Raw genomic sequence first — 17,083 nt, 5'->3', positions numbered from 1 at the left:
AATCAGACCTGTCCACTGTGTATCTGTGTGTCGGGTGATGCTCCGGATAATAAACTTTTTTTTTGATTAATAAACAGTCTCAGTCGTTCACTCACAATGAGACATTTAATCCTGCAACACAAACAAAACTAAAATTACAACGGCCATTCTGTAAATGGAGCAAACACCGTTCACTCAAACAGGAACAACAAACATGACGGCAACTCTCAGAAACAACGTGAACAGCTGAAGGAAAACAGAAGTTACAGACAGCGTTTGAAAACTGTTTTCTTTTGTTGCATTGATGGTGAGAGGACGTCCGAACACAGTCGGGTCGGGCTCACACTGCAGGAGAAAGAGGATCCGAACTGGTTTTGAAATCAGGTTGTATCACGTACATGAGTATTATTTCTCTGACAAACATCTGAAAGTTCTTCTCCTCAAATTTTCAAAACAGGCTTTTCTTACTTTAGTTTGATGCATCTTATTCGCCGCCTTCCCAACATCACCAGACTGATTTCAGACGAGACAAAGACGTAAGAAGGCGTAAACAGACAGAGAGGGAGACTGGAATGTGGAGAAAAGGCGTGTTAGTGTCTCGTATCTGCAGAGAGTTTCTGATTTTCTCTCTTTGTTGCTGCTCGGGACGCTTTACCAACCCAACATGTGTCTATGTGACGTCCTGGGGATGAGACCTGTGGGGTTACAGGTGCGACTTCGCTCGTCTTGGAGATGATTTGATTCAGTGTCTCGTGCAGGAGACACTTTCTTTACTTCATGTCATAATTTCAGATCTTGGAGGAAGAGGAACCGTCCTCTGCTCAGTCCTCCTCTTCCCCCACATCAAAGCCATGATTGGTCCTTCCTCCAGCCCGGCTGCTCCTGCTCGTGTGCCGGCCTCCCGGTCCAGACTGGTATCCATGCTGCTCATTATCCTCCTCGTACTGGCTCTGATACTGCTCTCCCTCCAGGTCGTCGTACTCGTTCTCCTGCTGGTGCTGGACGTGCTGCTGGTGGTCGTGCCCCCTCTCTTCAGGAGCGGACCAGCCCTGGTAGGGTCTCTCGTCCTGCTCCTGGGGGTAAAGGTTGTCGTCGGGGGAGAACGTGTCGTCGAGGTGGTCGTCGTAGCGTTGGTAGGAGCTGGCGTGCGCCTGCTGCTCCCGGGCGTTCAGCTCCAGAGTGCTGTTCCACACGCCGTAACAACCGTAGATCAACAGACCTGAGGACGCACAGACGGGAACCATTAAACACAGAACGGCAGGTAGAGAAACTGAGCAGCTGGGACGTGTTATCAACCTTCAGGAGCTCCAGAAGGTGTGAAACTCTTTCCTCACTGCGTCATCTGTCAACCAGCTGCAGCGCTAACAGAACAAAGTCTGCAAAATCAAACATCTGAAGCTACGCCCAGTCATCTACTCTCCAGTTTACCTTTCCCTGAAGTCACTCCTCAGTAAACAGACTTTTTAACATCTCATATTCACACTTTCAGTCACATGAGCATCCGTGTAGTGTTGCAAAATCTTGTACAAATGTTCATTACGATGTCTTCGTCCTGAAAACACCCGGCGCTCCACAGAGGTTCACTCACTGCTGCTCTTATCTATTCTTTAAATCAATAATGCAGAACGTGTCATCTCACCTATGAAGCACCAGACGGTGAACCTGGCCCAGGTGAGCGGAGACAGTTTGAGCATGAGGTAGCTGTTGACCAATATGGCGGCTGCAGGGATGAAGGGCACGCAGGGCGCCATGTAGGCCAGTCTCCGCCCACTCTCTGGCTGCTGTATGATCAGAATTAAAAGCTTCACCATGGAGCCGGCCATCATCGTGGCCATGAGTCCTGAAAACACCGCCCCGGCACCGGCTCCCTGCTCAACGCCGAATATAACGGTGGACCAGAGGAGGAAGGACATGAGGAAGAGGAGGAGGGTGCAGCGGGTCACCGTGCGGCCGGTGGCGGGAGTGGGTTTGGCGGAAGCATCGGGCATTCCCAGCCGCAGCCGCAGGGTGTAGTAATGACCTCCCAGCAGCCTTTTCAGCAGCGAGGCGTGGCCTGTGTGGAAATCAGAGTCGTCGCCGTCTCCTTCAGTCCCTCCGGCGTGGTAGGACGAAGAACCGTCGTCTCCGATCAGCATCTGGTCGTCTTTGGTGGGGACGGCGCCGTCGTCCACGTGCTTCAACCCGTCCACGCCGTCCTCGGAGCTGAACTGGTGTGTGTCGGTCTGTTCGTCAGGCTGGTAGCGCAGCAACAGCACACACACGCTGACCAGAGTGTAGGCCAGCAGCGTGCCGATGGACATCATCTCGATCAGGTCTCTGAGGCTCACCAGCAGGGCGAGGATGGCGGCGAAGCTACCCGAGACCACGCAGGCCACCGCGGGAGTGTGTGTGAGCGCAGACACATGAGACAAGAACCTGCAAACACACACACACACACATCCTCACAGAGTTAAAATCAGGACACCTCGTCCTACCTGTAAGTGTGTGTTTGTGTCGCGCCTCCTCACCTGAACAGCAGTCCGTCCCGGGCCATGGCGTAGATGACTCTGGGCATCGGGAACAAAGAGCCCAGCAGAGACACGGTGAGTCCGGCTATCGAGCCCACAGCCACGATGTATTTCCCCCACAGGAAGCCGTGCACCGCGAACATCTCCATGAGCGGAGCCGAGCCGTCGATCATGTCGTAGGGAACCATGAGAGTCAGGATCACACTCACCTGTAGGGAGGGCAGGTGGGGGAAATTACAGCTCCTGTATAAGAAATGGCAAGAATTCAAAGTTGGCTCCAGAACTACAGATGAGTACTGACCGACACGTAGGCGGTGAGGCAGGTGACCAGCGAGGCGGTGATGGCGTACGGGATGGAGGTGTTTGGGTTTTTCGCCTCCTCTCCCGTCGTCGCGATGATGTCGAAGCCGATGAAGGCGTAGAAGCAGGTCGCTGCACCTTGCATCACCTGATCAGCAGCAACACATCATTTACTCTCTTTCCTGTCAATGTGGGGATTTAAAACAAGCAACTAAAACAACCACGGTGGCTCAACATCTCACCCCTGACCAGCCGTACGGCAGGAAGTTTCCGTTCTCCCAGTTGCCGGCGGAGAGGAAGAAGAGTCCGGCGATGATCATGAAGATCCAGGCCACCAGGTTGACCACGTTGAGGACGTTGTTGAAGCCCACCGAGTTACGCACACCGAGAGCGATGATCACTGTGACCAGCAGGGCGATAAACAAGGCCAGCAGGTCGGGGTACGTGTCCTCACCTTTACCTGAGACAAACAGACACAGACGGCTTGAAGTGAGGAAGAGAATGTAAGATTGTGTTCAGATGAGAAACGATCAATATGACAGGAAGGGGCTGGTTTGGAGCTCTTTTGAAAGGTTTTAAAGTGAATCTTAAACCTGCAGATGAGCTTTGTGCAGAGAAACAAGAGCTGAGGTGGAAAACCAAACTATAAAACAACATACACTTGTGTCATTTCCAAGTGTAGGGCTTTAAAAACTGATGGAAACTATATATTACTGGATCTGAAATCTCATTGGCTATATGATGCATCAATCATCTGGAGGCTGGTGGCTCAGAAGAGAGGAGGAAGAAGAGAGAGTGAGTCACCGGTCTACGTGATCGCTCATTGGCTGTTGTAGGCTTTAGGGCGGGCATATAAGTTCATATCTGCTCAAATGAGCTGTCAATCAAACAGTGGATAAAAGAGTTAAAAATCGTCTGCGGTCGTTGGTCACAGTTGGAGCTTAACGACCAAAAACAAGTAAAAGCTAAAACAGTGTAATGTTCATTTGCTCTACAACGTACTGATGGTACTGACCGAGTCCTCTGAGCGTGCCCAGGTGTGTTATCATGTAGTTACTGATGCTGTGATTGGCCAGAGAGTCGAACATGCTGCTGAGAGCCGACGCCCCCGCCGCCGTGCCAATCAGATACTCCAGGATCAAGTTCCAGCCAATGAAAAACGCCACAAACTCCCCGACCGTCACGTAGCTGTAGGTGTACGCCGAGCCGGTCGTCTTCGGCACCCGGACGCCAAACTCTGCGTAGCACACACCTTAGCAACAAGGTACACACACACACACACACAGTCAGAGGATACAAGAGGCGTCAGGTCAGATTAAACAGTGTTGGAGGTGTCAACACCTCTGTGTTCTCACCTGACAGTATGGAGGCCAACGCTGCAATAATAAACGACAGGATGACTCCAGGACCCGCCATCGCTTTGGCAACCAACCCGGCCACCACGTACATCCCGGTGCCGACGCAGCTGCCCACCCCGAGCGACACCAGGTCCACCGTGGTCAGGACCTTGGCGAGCCCGACCGCCGCCCCCTCGTTGAGCTCGGTGAGGTCGTCGGAGCTGCGAGCCATGGAGCCCATGGGTTTGGTCCTCAGGAGGCGGGAATACATGTTGTACCAGGCGTCGCCCAGAGACAGCCGGCCGAGCCACGCCGCCATCGCTGCACCTGTCTGATACCTGTTTATGTCTGAGTGAGTCTCCTTCTGTTCTCCGACAACGCTTCTATCATTCTCTCACTCTCAGCGCCATCGTTGTTCAAGAGCCACAGATCCACGTGGAGAGATCAGACTCTGAAACACAGAGATGGAAGACGTGTTGAGAGGACAACGAGGAACTTCTTACGAGAGCAAACAGGTGAGTAGAAGGTGTACCTGTCCAGCCCTGATGATGCTGTGAGCCTGCAGGTTGATGATGGGAAACCATCAGCTGCTCTCCTCACTCACTAGAGCGAGACTCCCTCTCTGAAACATTAATGAACACCAAGGATCTTCTTTCACAACGGAAAGGTTCGACTGTGAAGCTAAAACTGAACCGACTCTAACAGACGTGAAATTACTGCGTCACACTCCAATCTGACCAACACCAGCAGGTTGGATCCAAGACAGTGAAGAACGCAGAGAGTTTCCTAAAAACATGCAGCACACCTGAGCAGACAGGTAAGTCACTCACCTGCTGTGTGCGGGAGGCGTTCGATTCAGTCCACGTCCTCTGCAGACCTGCAGGAAATGGTGACGAGAGGAGACGGCAGCGTTAAACATTCAGACCTGACACCATGTGATCAGCTGATACATTATTGAACACCTGAGACTAAGCAGGTGTGTGTGTGTGTGTGTGTGTGTCTGTCTGTCATCATTCATTCATAGGAGAGAGAGACAAGCTGCTGAGAAGATGTGTGTGAGTAAACTTTGTGCCGCTGCCAACAGTGGCGATTCTTTAGTTTTTAGTTTTTGTATGCAGAGCTGGGAACTGACCAGGTGCGTGTGTGTGTGTGGGTGTGTGGGTGTGTGGGTGTGTGTGTGTGTTGCAGTAACAGCTGTGTAATGGAAAGTTGTCTCAGTTTTCCAACTTTCTGCCTGCAGGAGGAGTTTAATCTTTGTCTTTATGTTGACGTGAATCTTAAAGGATCCCAAAAAGCCAAAAATGTAAATTCAGTCATTTTCTCCATAGCTTCTCTGGACGTGTTTTAAAACGTAAAAAACTCAAAGTTAAACAATTAAAATTACTACAAAAAGCGTTCAGGCATCGAGTCTCCTGAAGATCTCACATTGATTTGAAAAGTACTTCGGTAAAGTTGGCGGACTCACAACAAACAAACAAATGAACAATTATTCAGTTGATGATGAGGATCATAATCGAAGCAGCAGAAGTCGATCCTGATTTATAGTCCCTACTATCCACCTTATTCCTGACTTTGTGAGTTTACCCAGGGTTCATAGCGGTATTCGGTTATGCTCTTCCGGTTGAACTGGCTGACCTCGGTGTTTACGCTAACGTAGCTGTCATGCTCGCTCTAAAAACCGGCTTTTAACACAAAGAAAGCGACAGAATGGATAAAAATCGGTGGTGGATACACAGAACAGATCTTTTAATAAGTCATCAGGACAGTTCTCACGGAGTGGGCAGATGACATGAAGCATTAGCCCGACGTTAGCTACATCGACATATGTCAATGTAGCTAACGTCGGGCTAATGGCTATCTTATATTTTCTGAAGGTGTTGACGGCGGAGAATTACGCAGTTACAAAGGAAAGAAGCATACAACTACCTGCGCAGTAACAACATAGGGAAAGTACTGTTGAAGAAACACAGCGAGTTTATATTTCTGAAGGCAGCAGTAGCGCCCAGCCACAGCGTCAATCAAGCTAAACATACAGCGTGGATAATGCTGAAGGAAAGTGAAGCCGTGGAGACAGGCGGCTGCTCGGACGTTGCCGGGTTAGGAAAGTCATGCAGCAGCTATTCTGTGGAAGATATTCATAAACCCAAATATTTATTTTAGTGTCAAAGCCGCGAGCCGCGCTAGTCTCCGCTCCTCCTTCCTCAGCATTGCGTGTAGTGCACAGGGCACGGACAAGTTTGGCTAAGTTGTTGATGTACTACACGAGGCATTTCTGATAAAAAATTCAATTTTCATCACATGTTGTACCTGAGCTCATTTTAAAAACAATTTAGCACTTATGACCTAACGCTAGTTGTTTAGGGCTAGCTTAGCGGCAGCGGCCATCATGTAGTTGCAAGGCAACCGGAAACAGAAAACCGCCGGCGGAAGTAGTTAGATAGATAGATCCTACATTTCCCATAATGCAATTCAAGCATCACAATCCTTCCAGCCAGATAAAGAGCCACATCTTTCAAACTTCACACCTGTTTGTAACGCAGACTTTCTGACACTGAGAGCCGAAGTTACGCCACCTCATACTGACAACTGCAGTTCTGTGAGAGGAGAGCTGGTTCTGGCTCAGTTCTGTGAGTGGAGAGCTGGTTCTGGCTCAGTTCTGTGAGAGGAGAGCTGGTTCTGGTTCATGTACAGGAGCAGCTCTACAGTGCTTGAGTTAAGAGATTACCTCACCAACGACGCTGTCGGCTGTGACATCACTAACGACACTCATGGCTGTGATGTCACTAAGGACACTGATGGCTGTGATGTCACTAACGATACTGTGACGTCACCAACGGCACTGACGGCTGTGATATCACTAACGACAATGATAGCTATGGTCACTAACGACACTGTGACATCACTAACGACACTGGTGCTGACGGCTGTGACATCACTAACGACACTGATGCTGAAGGCTGTGACATCACTAACAACACTGTGACGTCACCAACGGCACTGACGGCTGTGATATCACTAACGACACTGATAGCTATGGTCACTAACGACACTGTGACATCACTAACGACACTGGTGCTGACGGCTGTGACATCACTAACGACACTGATGCTGAAGGCTGTGATGTCACTAACGACACTGATGCTGATGGCTGTGATGTCACTAACGACACTGATGCTGAAGGCTGTGACGTCACTTACAACACTGATGGCTAACGACACTTCAGCCAAATCTCAAAACCAAGAGTTTAACCCTTATAACTCCGCTATGACATCATCTGGGTTATTTTCTCTGACTTCGTAAACGTCCTCCAGAGTCTCAGAAGACACTAAACCACAACACACTAACTTTATCTGCTGGGCGGGGACATTTAAAGTTAAACCTTCCCGGAGCGGACACACTGCATCACTGTGTGGCTGCTGGCTGTGCATATAGTATGTGTTGTACTGCTTGTGTTGTACTGCATGTGTTGTACTGCATGTGTTGTACTGCTTGTGTTGTACTGCTTGTGTTGTACTGCGTGTGTTGTACTGCGTGTGTTGTACTGCATGTGTTGTACTGCTTGTGTTGTACTGCTTGTGTTGTACTGCTTGTGCTGTACTGCGTGTGCTGTACTGCGTGTGTTGTACTGCATGTGTTGTACTGCATGTGTTGTACTGCTTGTGATGTACTGCATGTGTTGTACTGCATGTGTTGTACTGCATGTGTTGTACTGCTTGTGATGTACTGCATGTGTTGTACTGCATGTGTTGTACTGCATGTGTTGTACTGCTTGTGTTGTACTGCATGTGTTGTACTGCTTGTGTTGTACTGCATGTGATGTACTGCATGTGATGTACTGCATGTGTTGTACTGCATGTGTTGTACTGCTTGTGTTGTACTTCTTGTGTTGTACTGCATGTGTTGTACTGCTTGTGTTGTACTGCATGTGATGTACTGCATGTGATGTACTGCATGTGTTGTACTGCTTGTGTTGTACTGCTTGTGTTGTACTGCTTGTGTTGTACTGTATGTGTTGTACTGTATGTGTTGTACTGCATGTGTTGTACTGCATGTGTTGTACTGCATGTGTTGTACTGCTTGTGTTGTACTGCGTGTGTTGTACTGCGTGTGTTGTACTGCGTGTGTTGTACTGCGTGTGTTGTACTGCATGTGTTGTACTGAATGTGTTGTACTGCTTGTGTTGTACTGCGTGTGTTGTACTGCGTGTGTTGTACTGCGTGTGTTGTACTGCGTGTGTTGTACTGCGTGTGTTGTACTGCATGTGTTGTACTGCATGTGTTGTACTGCTTGTGTTGTACTGCTTGTGTTGTACTGCATGTGTTGTACTGCATGTGTTGTACTGCTTGTGTTGTACTGCATGTGTTGTACTGCATGTGTTGTACTGCTTGTGTTGTACTGCATGTGTTGTACTGCATGTGTTGTACTGCATGTGTTGTACTGCATGTGTTGTACTGCATGTGTTGTACTGAATGTGTTGTACTGAATGTGTTGTACTGTATGTGTTGTACTGTATGTGTTGTACTGCATGTGTTGTACTGCATGTGTTGTACTGCATGTGTTGTACTGCATGTGTTGTACTGTATGTGTTGTACTGCATGTGTTGTACTGCATGTGTTGTACTGCATGTGTTGTACTGCAGGTGTTGTACTGCTTGTGTTGTACTGCATGTGTTGTACTGCATGTGATGTACTGCATGTGTTGTACTGCATGTGTTGTACTGCATGTGTTGTACTGCATGTGTTGTACTGAATGTGTTGTACTGAATGTGTTGTACTGTATGTGTTGTACTGCATGTGTTGTACTGCATGTGTTGTACTGCATGTGTTGTACTGCTTGTGTTGTACTGCATGTGTTGTACTGCAGGTGTTGTACTGCTTGTGTTGTACTGCTTGTGTTGTACTGCATGTGTTGTACTGCATGTGTTGTACTGTATGTGTTGTACTGCATGTGTTGTACTGCATGTGTTGTACTGCATGTGTTGTACTGCAGGTGTTGTACTGCTTGTGTTGTACTGCATGTGTTGTACTGCATGTGATGTACTGCATGTGTTGTACTGCATGTGTTGTACTGCATGTGTTGTACTGCATGTGTTGTACTGAATGTGTTGTACTGTATGTGTTGTACTGTATGTGTTGTACTGCATGTGTTGTACTGCATGTGTTGTACTGCATGTGTTGTACTGCTTGTGTTGTACTGCATGTGTTGTACTGCAGGTGTTGTACTGCTTGTGTTGTACTGCTTGTGTTGTACTGTATGTGTTATACTGCATGTGTTGTACTGCTTGTGATGTACTGCTTGTGTTGTACTGCATGTGTTATACTGCATGTGTTGTACTGCATGTGTTGTACTGCATGTGTTGTACTGCATGTGTTGTACTGCATGTGTTGTACTGCATGTGTTGTACTGCTTGTGTTGTACTGCTTGTGTTGTACTGCTTGTGATGTACTGCATGTGTTGTACTGCATGTGTTGTACTGCATGTGTTGTACTGCATGTGTTGTACTGCTTGTGTTGTACTGCATGTGTTGTACTGCATGTGTTGTACTGCATGTGTTGTACTGCTTGTGTTGTACTGCATGTGTTGTACTGCATGTGTTGTACTGCAGGTGTTGTACTGCTTGTGTTGTACTGCTTGTGTTGTACTGCATGTGTTATACTGCATGTGTTGTACTGCTTGTGATGTACTGCTTGTGTTGTACTGCATGTGTTGTACTGCATGTGTTGTACTGCATGTGTTGTACTGCTTGTGTTGTACTGCATGTGTTGTACTGCATGTGTTGTACTGCATGTGTTGTACTGCTTGTGTTGTACTGCTTGTGTTGTACTGCATGTGTTGTACTGCGTGTGTTGTACTGCGTGTGTTGTACTGCGTGTGTTGTACTGTATGTGTTGTACTGCATGTGTTGTACTGTATGTGTTGTACTGCATGTGTTGTACTGTATGTGTTGTACTGCTTGTGTTGTACTGCGTGTGTTGTACTGCATGTGTTGCACTGCATGTGTTGTACTGCATGTGTTGTATTGCATGTGTTGTACTGTATGTGTTGTACTGCTTGTGTTGTACTGCTTGTGTTGTACTGTTGTTATCTGCTGGTAAGCTGACACACAGAGTCAGGTTACTGTGTTACCTGCAGACGTTGTAACATGATGGTCTGAAACAGGAGAAACAGACACTCGTTCACCGTCCACAGGTTGTTCTGGTTACAGGACAGTTGTGGGAGTGTCGTTCACTCTGATATGATGAAGCTCTCATCAGGTCCGTTTTATCAGATCCAGTTTGAAGCATTTGGTCCGGTTCTGGTGCTCAGAACTGGACCAGCGTTCCAGTGTGATCTGCTGCATTATTTAACACCAGTCTGTGACGCAGTCATGCTGATATCAGGCTGCTGGATGTTTCTGATTGGTTGATTATCCTGGTGACATCATCGCAAACATGATCTGTTAAACACACAATATGTTGATTCTGATGCTGCTGAGTGGAGTCTGGTGCCGATCCAGACCGTCTGGAGGAACAAACACCAGGAGACTCAGGTTCTGATCCGGAGGACAACAGGAGGAGAGCTCTGACCTCCACCGTCGGGTGGTTCTGTTCTGTTCTGTTGACTGCTGACTGGAGCTGGAGGGGAAATGGACTTTACTTCATGAACGTAACGTTACAGAGAGGAGACAGAGAACCAGAACCAGAACCAGAGTCTCTGCTGAGTGCTGACTTCGCTGAGAGCTTCACCTCAACTCTCTAAGGTTCTAAAGTCTTCTTCTGGTTCTGTTGGGTCTGGTTCTCAGACTTCCTTCCTCTCTGACTCTCCTGAAGTTACAGACAGACGAGCAGATGAAACTCAGCGTCACCTCGAGGACACTGGAGGATTTCTCTGCTGGAACTTTGATGGAAACATTTAAGATAATTTAGGACACAACTCGACAAGAAATATACCACAGATCTTGTCGAATTCAGTGATGTGCACAAGGGCCCAATTGTTGAAAATCGCGCGCTAAAGTGCCCTCCTTGGAGCCAAAACGTGCGCTAAAATGCCTTCTTGGGAGCCAAAAAAGCGTGCCAAAGTGCGCTCTTGGTTGGCAAAACACACTAAACTGCCCCCTTGGCTGGGTAAAACATGATAAACTGCCCTCTTGGGAGCCAAAACGCGCGCTGAAGTGCCTTCTTGGGAGCCAAAACACACGATGAAGTGCCCTCTTGGGAGCCATAACGCGTGCTAAAGTGCCCTCTTGGGAGCCAAAACGCACGCTAAAGTGCCCTTCTTTTCGCCCCTGCCCTTCAAAAAGTCTGTACACGCCACTGGTCGAATTCGTAAATTTTTAACTTCAAAGCGATCTATTGTACTTCCCTCCCACATCATCACCTCGCCGTCTCATACTTTTAAATCTAAAACCAGAATGTTTAGGGGGAAACGAAGGCAGCTGATTTTGTTGTCAGCACATTTACGGACAGTGAGTCGACCTGAGTTTCATGTAGGTAACACTTGTTTTAGGGGGATTTCAAGCCAAACTGGAAAATACCTGAAAAATCAGCAGTCAGAGACGGGAACTCTGCTGGAGGAACATGAAAAGCTTGTATCACCAAGATAGCAGCGTCATAGCAGACCGTTATCTGTAGTTTTATTGTTTCAGTAACAGTGAGAAGTCAAAGAAACTGAATCTGAAGCTCTGAAACATCTTCCTGCACTTCTGTTTCCTTGCTGATTGTATTTCTTTACCATTTCCCTCATTCAATCATTCATCCTGCAGGCAGATTAAATTTGGACTCTAAAGTAAACTGTGAACTCGTCAGTCTGAGCGTCTGTACGTTAGAAAACCCTCCGAGCTGAACTGTGACTCTGCACGCGAGGATTTGAGACGCCATCAGCCGCAGAGCAGCTGAAGGTGGACGCATTCCTGAGGCTGCGTGCTTTATACACAACAGATGAGCGGATGGGAGTGAATCCAGACACACACACACACACACACACACACACACACATCCTTTTCTGTTTAAGGGGATAAAGGTTTCTGGTTGGCAGCCTGAGACGTCTCATCATCATCACAGAGTTCATAAAGAAGGAAAAAGCTTCTGTTTGTGTTGTTGTGAGTTCATTTCATCAGTCTGTACTAATGAAGTGAAACCTCGAGAGACAGCAGCGACGGCTCCCACCTCAGTGTGTCTGATGGGAGTTGTGGGAAAGACCTTCTGGAGACTTCTCACTGCTCCTCTGGTCACACTCTGCCTTTTAATGTCTTCACTGGAACTTGTTTTGAAGCAGAGTAACGAGCTGTGAAGACTCCTGAGAGCACACAGATAATTTACACACCAAGTTCAGTTTAATCGCTGTCAATGATGATTTGTCCTCTGTAATAAAGTCTTTTAATGTGTAATAATGTGTTTTAATGTCATTTCTGTGCCTCTGTAAAGCTCTTTGAGTTGCCTTATGTCTGAACTGTCTTTATACAAATAAACTAGAATAAGTCAGACGAACGCGTTTAGTTTTGGAGAAGAAATTCAAACTCATAATTTGAATATTTGCAATATTAATGAGGTAATAATACAAACTTTTCTCCACAAGTGAATAAACAAACTGTTGTCAAGAGGACAATAAGGTCCCAGAATACCGTGTGAAGCTAGAGAGGTGGCAGGGTCCGCCACATGTAAACAAAGTGAAACAGTGTAAGTGTGTCGTCCTTTAAGGTCAGTTTGTTTCTTCAGTCATGGAAACAAAGAGAGTTTGTTGGAGATCTTTCTCTTCTCATTAACGATTCTTGGTGAGATAAATGTTTTGATCTCTTTCTTCATCTTGTTTCAGGACTTCTGTGGTTCTGAAGACTCGACTGTCCTCATATTTGTCACCGTGCCGCCGTCCTCAGATCATGAAAGAAATCAACAATTAAGGATTTTACCTTAAAGAAATGAAACCTCATAAACAGCAGTTCTTATTATAATTGTCTTTTCATTAATGTCACTTTAAACCCTGCGGTGGAACAACTTCACATTGGCTAACCGAAACAAAGACGCCTCTGAGTTATATTATGGAAATGAGACCTTTTTACACTATCATCTGCATTTTACACTGATATTCTAAATATCTGTGTGTGTATTTACTTGTATCGTCGATATTTCAATATCTGTAAATACATTTTCTGAGGCTACAAACACATTTCACTTTGCAATCCTGTTTTGCACGATGACAGTGAAGTTGAATGTTCTCAGACGCAGCGTTTCTGATCCACACTGAGGTAAAGAATATATAGAATATATAGAATATATAGAAAATATAGAACATAGTCCAGACGGCTGCAGACTGGAGTGTGTATGTTTCTTGTTTTATCAGTGTTTCATCTGGAGATTAATACAGCAGCCTGGTGTCAGAACAATTACAACTTCTGATACTGAAACTTAAAGAACAAAGAGAAGAAAAAAGCTGATTACATACTGAAACGAGAGCATTATTTATGTCTTTTAAAGTTCTTCAGTTTGGATATGAAGCTGCATCAGTTCGGTCTGCATGATGCTGGTGGTGTAGGTAAGTGGACTCCACCTGTGGCTCCACCCGGTGTGCACTGAGTGTACTGCTTCAGCCTCCATCAGGTCACACATCATCATCACATGGTGTCGCTGCAGGGAGACATGTTGTGTTTACATTCAGGCTTCCTTAGAATAATCTGATACATCAGCGTCTGAATAAACTGATTAGAGGCGTTGGGTAATGTTAGAGGATGTAGTCTGAGGTGTTGGTGTTATCAGCATGTCCAAAGTGATATAAATAAGGTGGACAGTATAATAAAAACACTTAATGCAATACAGAGAAATGATCCTTCACAAACACAAGTCAGCGATTAATGGAACTGGACGACATTTCTTTTTTAAGGCCTTCAGTAACAAAACATCTTGAATTTGTCCTCTTGTAAAATTATAACCTTTCATTTACTTTTTCTACCTTTGTCCTGTTTCCATTTATTTGGCTGATGTAAAGTTTAATAGATTTTAAACAGCTATCTTTATTAATCACTTGGGTGGCAAAGTCTTCTCAGCATGTTTCACTTTTCGTGTCCTTCAGTTGGTGCGTTAAAACATAAATCAGTGTGAGGGCTGTGGTGATATACAGGTAGTGACAATCTTTGTATAACATATAATAAATAGTTCAGCAGCTTTTTAGTTTCCATGTCTTTCCGTCCTTGTCACTGAAATGAACTATAACGCCATCAGAAAAAGGAAAAAGTCGAGTTGATTTGTTCTTTCTCTACACTTTCCTACACTGTTATAGATCAACTTGATTGAGTGCATTTTGAGTAAAATGTTCACCAGATATTGTTGCTTGTTTGTGTGGTGAACATCTGATGTGGTGTCAGTCCTACTCAACATACCAGCTGTGGGGAGGTGCGTTTGTTTTCAACACCTGTCACACGTTTTGATGTGCAGACTTTTTTTTAGTAGCATGAAAGAATAAAAACAAGACAGAAATGTTGTTTTTCCACGTTTATTCTCCGGACACACAGACAGCTGTGAGCTCTGCTGCGACCGTCTACTCGTCTGCCTCCGACTCCTCGTCGTCCTGGCTGATCTGGAAGTAACGCAGCTCGTACGTCTCCTTGTCAGACGCCACCACTCTCAGCCAATCACGGAGGTTGTTCTTCTTCAGGTACTTCTTTGTGAGGTACTTCAGATACCTGGAGGGGAAACGGAGGGGATCGATTAGTCCCAAGATGTTTAAAGTGCAATGAAATATGAATCAGTCTTTGTTATCTTAGTAGTATTGATCTGGTTTCTGTTTTGAAGACGTCCGCTCGAACACATCTCGTCTCACCTTTTGGAGAACTGCTTCTCAGACGTGACGTTGATCTTGTTCTTCATGCGGCCGACCTGGACGATGTTACCCAGATTCCCAGTCTTGCCGTTGACCTTTATCCTCTCCTTGAGGAAGGTTTCCTGCGGGACAGAGCACAGTGACGCACTAGGGAAGAGAACCCTAGTATATTAGGAGCTAGGGAAGGGAGCCCTAGTCCAGACACGGGGTTAGCTGCTTGCAGAGGCCATTAAATGAACCCTGTCATGACTAGATTATGGAAAAAATTCTCATTTTCAAATGTGTTTTTACCAAAGTTCACCATTAAAGTAAAGTCTCTATCACTTAAAGCACAGTAACGTTTGCAGCTACACTTACAAAGTTAGCAGAGTCCAGGATCCCGTCCTCCACAGGGTGGGTCAGGTCCAAGGTGAACTTCCATGAAGCTCCCTTTTTGGACTTCTTGCCAACAGTCGGCCTCCTCGTTTTGATCTGAGAGGTTAAAAAACAGGAATAAGATGCTCAGCTTACAGAAGTTAACTACACTTTTAATTCACAACATAAAGTGCCAACATGAAAAGAGAAGAAAGAGATCTGTGTGTCTAATCAAGACTCATGTGAACACACACTGGCTTTTTACAAAAATACAGATAAAATCTATTTTAAGTTCAACTCCCTGGAGGGTCGTGACCCCACACACACACACACACACACACACACACACACACACACACACAGAACCAACGTTCGAGAGGCTCTTTTGCTGACTAGTGTCTCTTCATAGAAGCTCGTTCAGCACCGATTGCGTTTGGTTTCATCTCAACGTTCACAAATTAAACATTTTGTTGAATAGTTACTAACACACACTGTTAATAGTCGACATCGTAAGATATAATTGGCTCATATAGATTATTGAACCATAAATCTATACAGAAATGCATCAGATACAATGTAAAATATTACATTTAACATATTAAAACTGACTAGAACTATAAAATAAAAGTGGCAAGTTGTACACAACAACTTTGTATTCATAATAAAATAAGGATGGATGTAAATAAACAACAGGTAGCATTTAACTGAATTTTACTGACATGTAAAAACACTTGTCAATAAATGTTAATTGACAATTTAGTGAAAAACTGTTACTTTAACAGAAAAAAAGGTTAAAATCAGAAGTATATTTATAGTTTACTTTTACTGATACTGTAGATATCACAGAATAAACAATCTAGCAAAACACTGAAATATCTTGAATGCCCATAACTAATTCTGAGTGATGGAAATAACTTTATTAAGTAAGAACGCATTTAATTCATCATTAATGAGGTCATTGTGGACCAGACAATACAGGCTCCTTTGGTGAATCTGCCAGCAGTTTATTGATTTAAATAAGATTAATCAATAAGATAGCTGATATTTATGTCATGCCGAATTAACAGGTGGGCCAGAGACTGCATGTAAACTAACATGTTCAGATCAAGTTCATCAGTTAAGAGGAGGAAAAACACTGATATAAAATAAAAGCGACTTTTTTCCAACGGGGATCTGCCTCCTGTGACGGACTGATGAATGGGACACGTGTAAGCTAACGACAAGAATACTACGAGCTAATGCTAACTCTGCTAGCTTGCCGGTTTGCTTCTCTTTTAACGCGCTCATTGTTCGACACTCAGCTCTAAAGTCAAAGCTTCACTTCGGTTCACATGATATTAAGTGGAATAAATCAAAAAGACGAAGGGGTTGATGATTAAAACAGTAAAGTCGGGAGGAGGTGTCCGGACTTACCGGTGCCATGTTGAGAGCTCGGAAGGGAAAGAGCGAGCCGGATGTGACGCAGCCGTGACGTAGTTAGCGCCGCGTGGAACGCCCTTACCAAATATGGTGAAGAAGGCCGAAATAAACATTTCCACACATGAATCAGAGAACATGGCTCGAGTGGAGACCCGGAGCACATTTTCGACCCGGAAATATGTTTCATGTGTTTTATGTTCTGAACACACAACACATGCAGCCTGACGTCACCAGGATTCATCTGAAAACGTCACAGTTTCAGTTCTTTTCACCTGTTTTTGTTTTTTTTGAGCCACTGTCCGTGTCGGGTGACCAGTCCAAAGGTCAACCACAGCCCAAACACACCCTGATAATAAACCTGCTGAGCCTGGTTAACCATTCACACACACACACACACAC

The 17,083-nt window shown here is 45.6% G+C and overlaps 2 protein-coding genes across 3 annotated transcripts; both read right to left on the bottom strand.

Moving 5' to 3' along the window:
* Positions 1-172: 172 nt before the first annotated feature.
* On the bottom strand, positions 173-4,976 carry slc7a14b (solute carrier family 7 member 14b). Of its 2 annotated transcripts, none has more exons than XM_030398113.1 (9): positions 4,954-4,976; positions 4,656-4,745; positions 4,142-4,574; positions 3,802-4,038; positions 3,029-3,246; positions 2,788-2,934; positions 2,487-2,695; positions 1,619-2,394; positions 173-1,198 (listed from the first exon to the last, which is right to left on the bottom strand). In XM_030398113.1, the coding sequence occupies exons 3-9, from the start codon at positions 4,440-4,442 to the stop codon at positions 801-803; spliced, it is 2,286 nt and encodes a 761-aa protein (XP_030253973.1). In that variant the 5' UTR covers positions 4,443-4,574; positions 4,656-4,745; positions 4,954-4,976; the 3' UTR covers positions 173-800. The 2 variants fall into 2 exon arrangements, with proteins under 2 accessions (XP_030253973.1, XP_030253974.1); XM_030398114.1 differs by having other exon boundaries at positions 3,029-3,240.
* A 9,592-nt stretch (positions 4,977-14,568) lies between these two features.
* On the bottom strand, positions 14,569-16,829 carry rpl22l1 (ribosomal protein L22-like 1). Its single transcript, XM_030398232.1, has 4 exons — positions 16,679-16,829; positions 15,269-15,382; positions 14,912-15,033; positions 14,569-14,774 (listed from the first exon to the last, which is right to left on the bottom strand). The coding sequence occupies exons 1-4, from the start codon at positions 16,685-16,687 to the stop codon at positions 14,630-14,632; spliced, it is 390 nt and encodes a 129-aa protein (XP_030254092.1). The 5' UTR covers positions 16,688-16,829; the 3' UTR covers positions 14,569-14,629.
* Positions 16,830-17,083: the final 254 nt, after the last annotated feature.

Source organism: Sparus aurata, chromosome 19 (assembly GCF_900880675.1).
Source record: "Sparus aurata chromosome 19, fSpaAur1.1, whole genome shotgun sequence".
In the NCBI taxonomy this organism is placed as follows: domain Eukaryota; kingdom Metazoa; phylum Chordata; class Actinopteri; order Spariformes; family Sparidae; genus Sparus; species Sparus aurata.
This window is presented reverse-complemented; position numbering and strand designations above follow the sequence as displayed.

Bases quoted from the DNA above. Each gene is read 5' to 3' on its own strand.
- rpl22l1 (XM_030398232.1), bottom strand. The intron at 15,034-15,268 runs GTAAGTGTAGCT...TCTGTCCCGCAG, and splicing joins TCCTGGACTCTGCTAACTTT to GAAACCTTCCTCAAGGAGAG. The intron at 14,775-14,911 runs GTGAGACGAGAT...TTTCCCCTCCAG, and splicing joins GAGAAGCAGTTCTCCAAAAG to GTATCTGAAGTACCTCACAA.
- slc7a14b (XM_030398113.1), bottom strand. From the start codon at position 4,442: ATGGCGGCGTGGCTCGGCCGGCTGTCTCTGGGCGACGCCTGGTACAAC. The intron at 3,247-3,801 runs GTCAGTACCATC...TGTTTGTCTCAG, and splicing joins GGGCACGCTCAGAGGACTCG to GTAAAGGTGAGGACACGTAC. The intron at 2,935-3,028 runs GTGAGATGTTGA...GCTGCTGATCAG, and splicing joins TGCCGTACGGCTGGTCAGGG to GTGATGCAAGGTGCAGCGAC.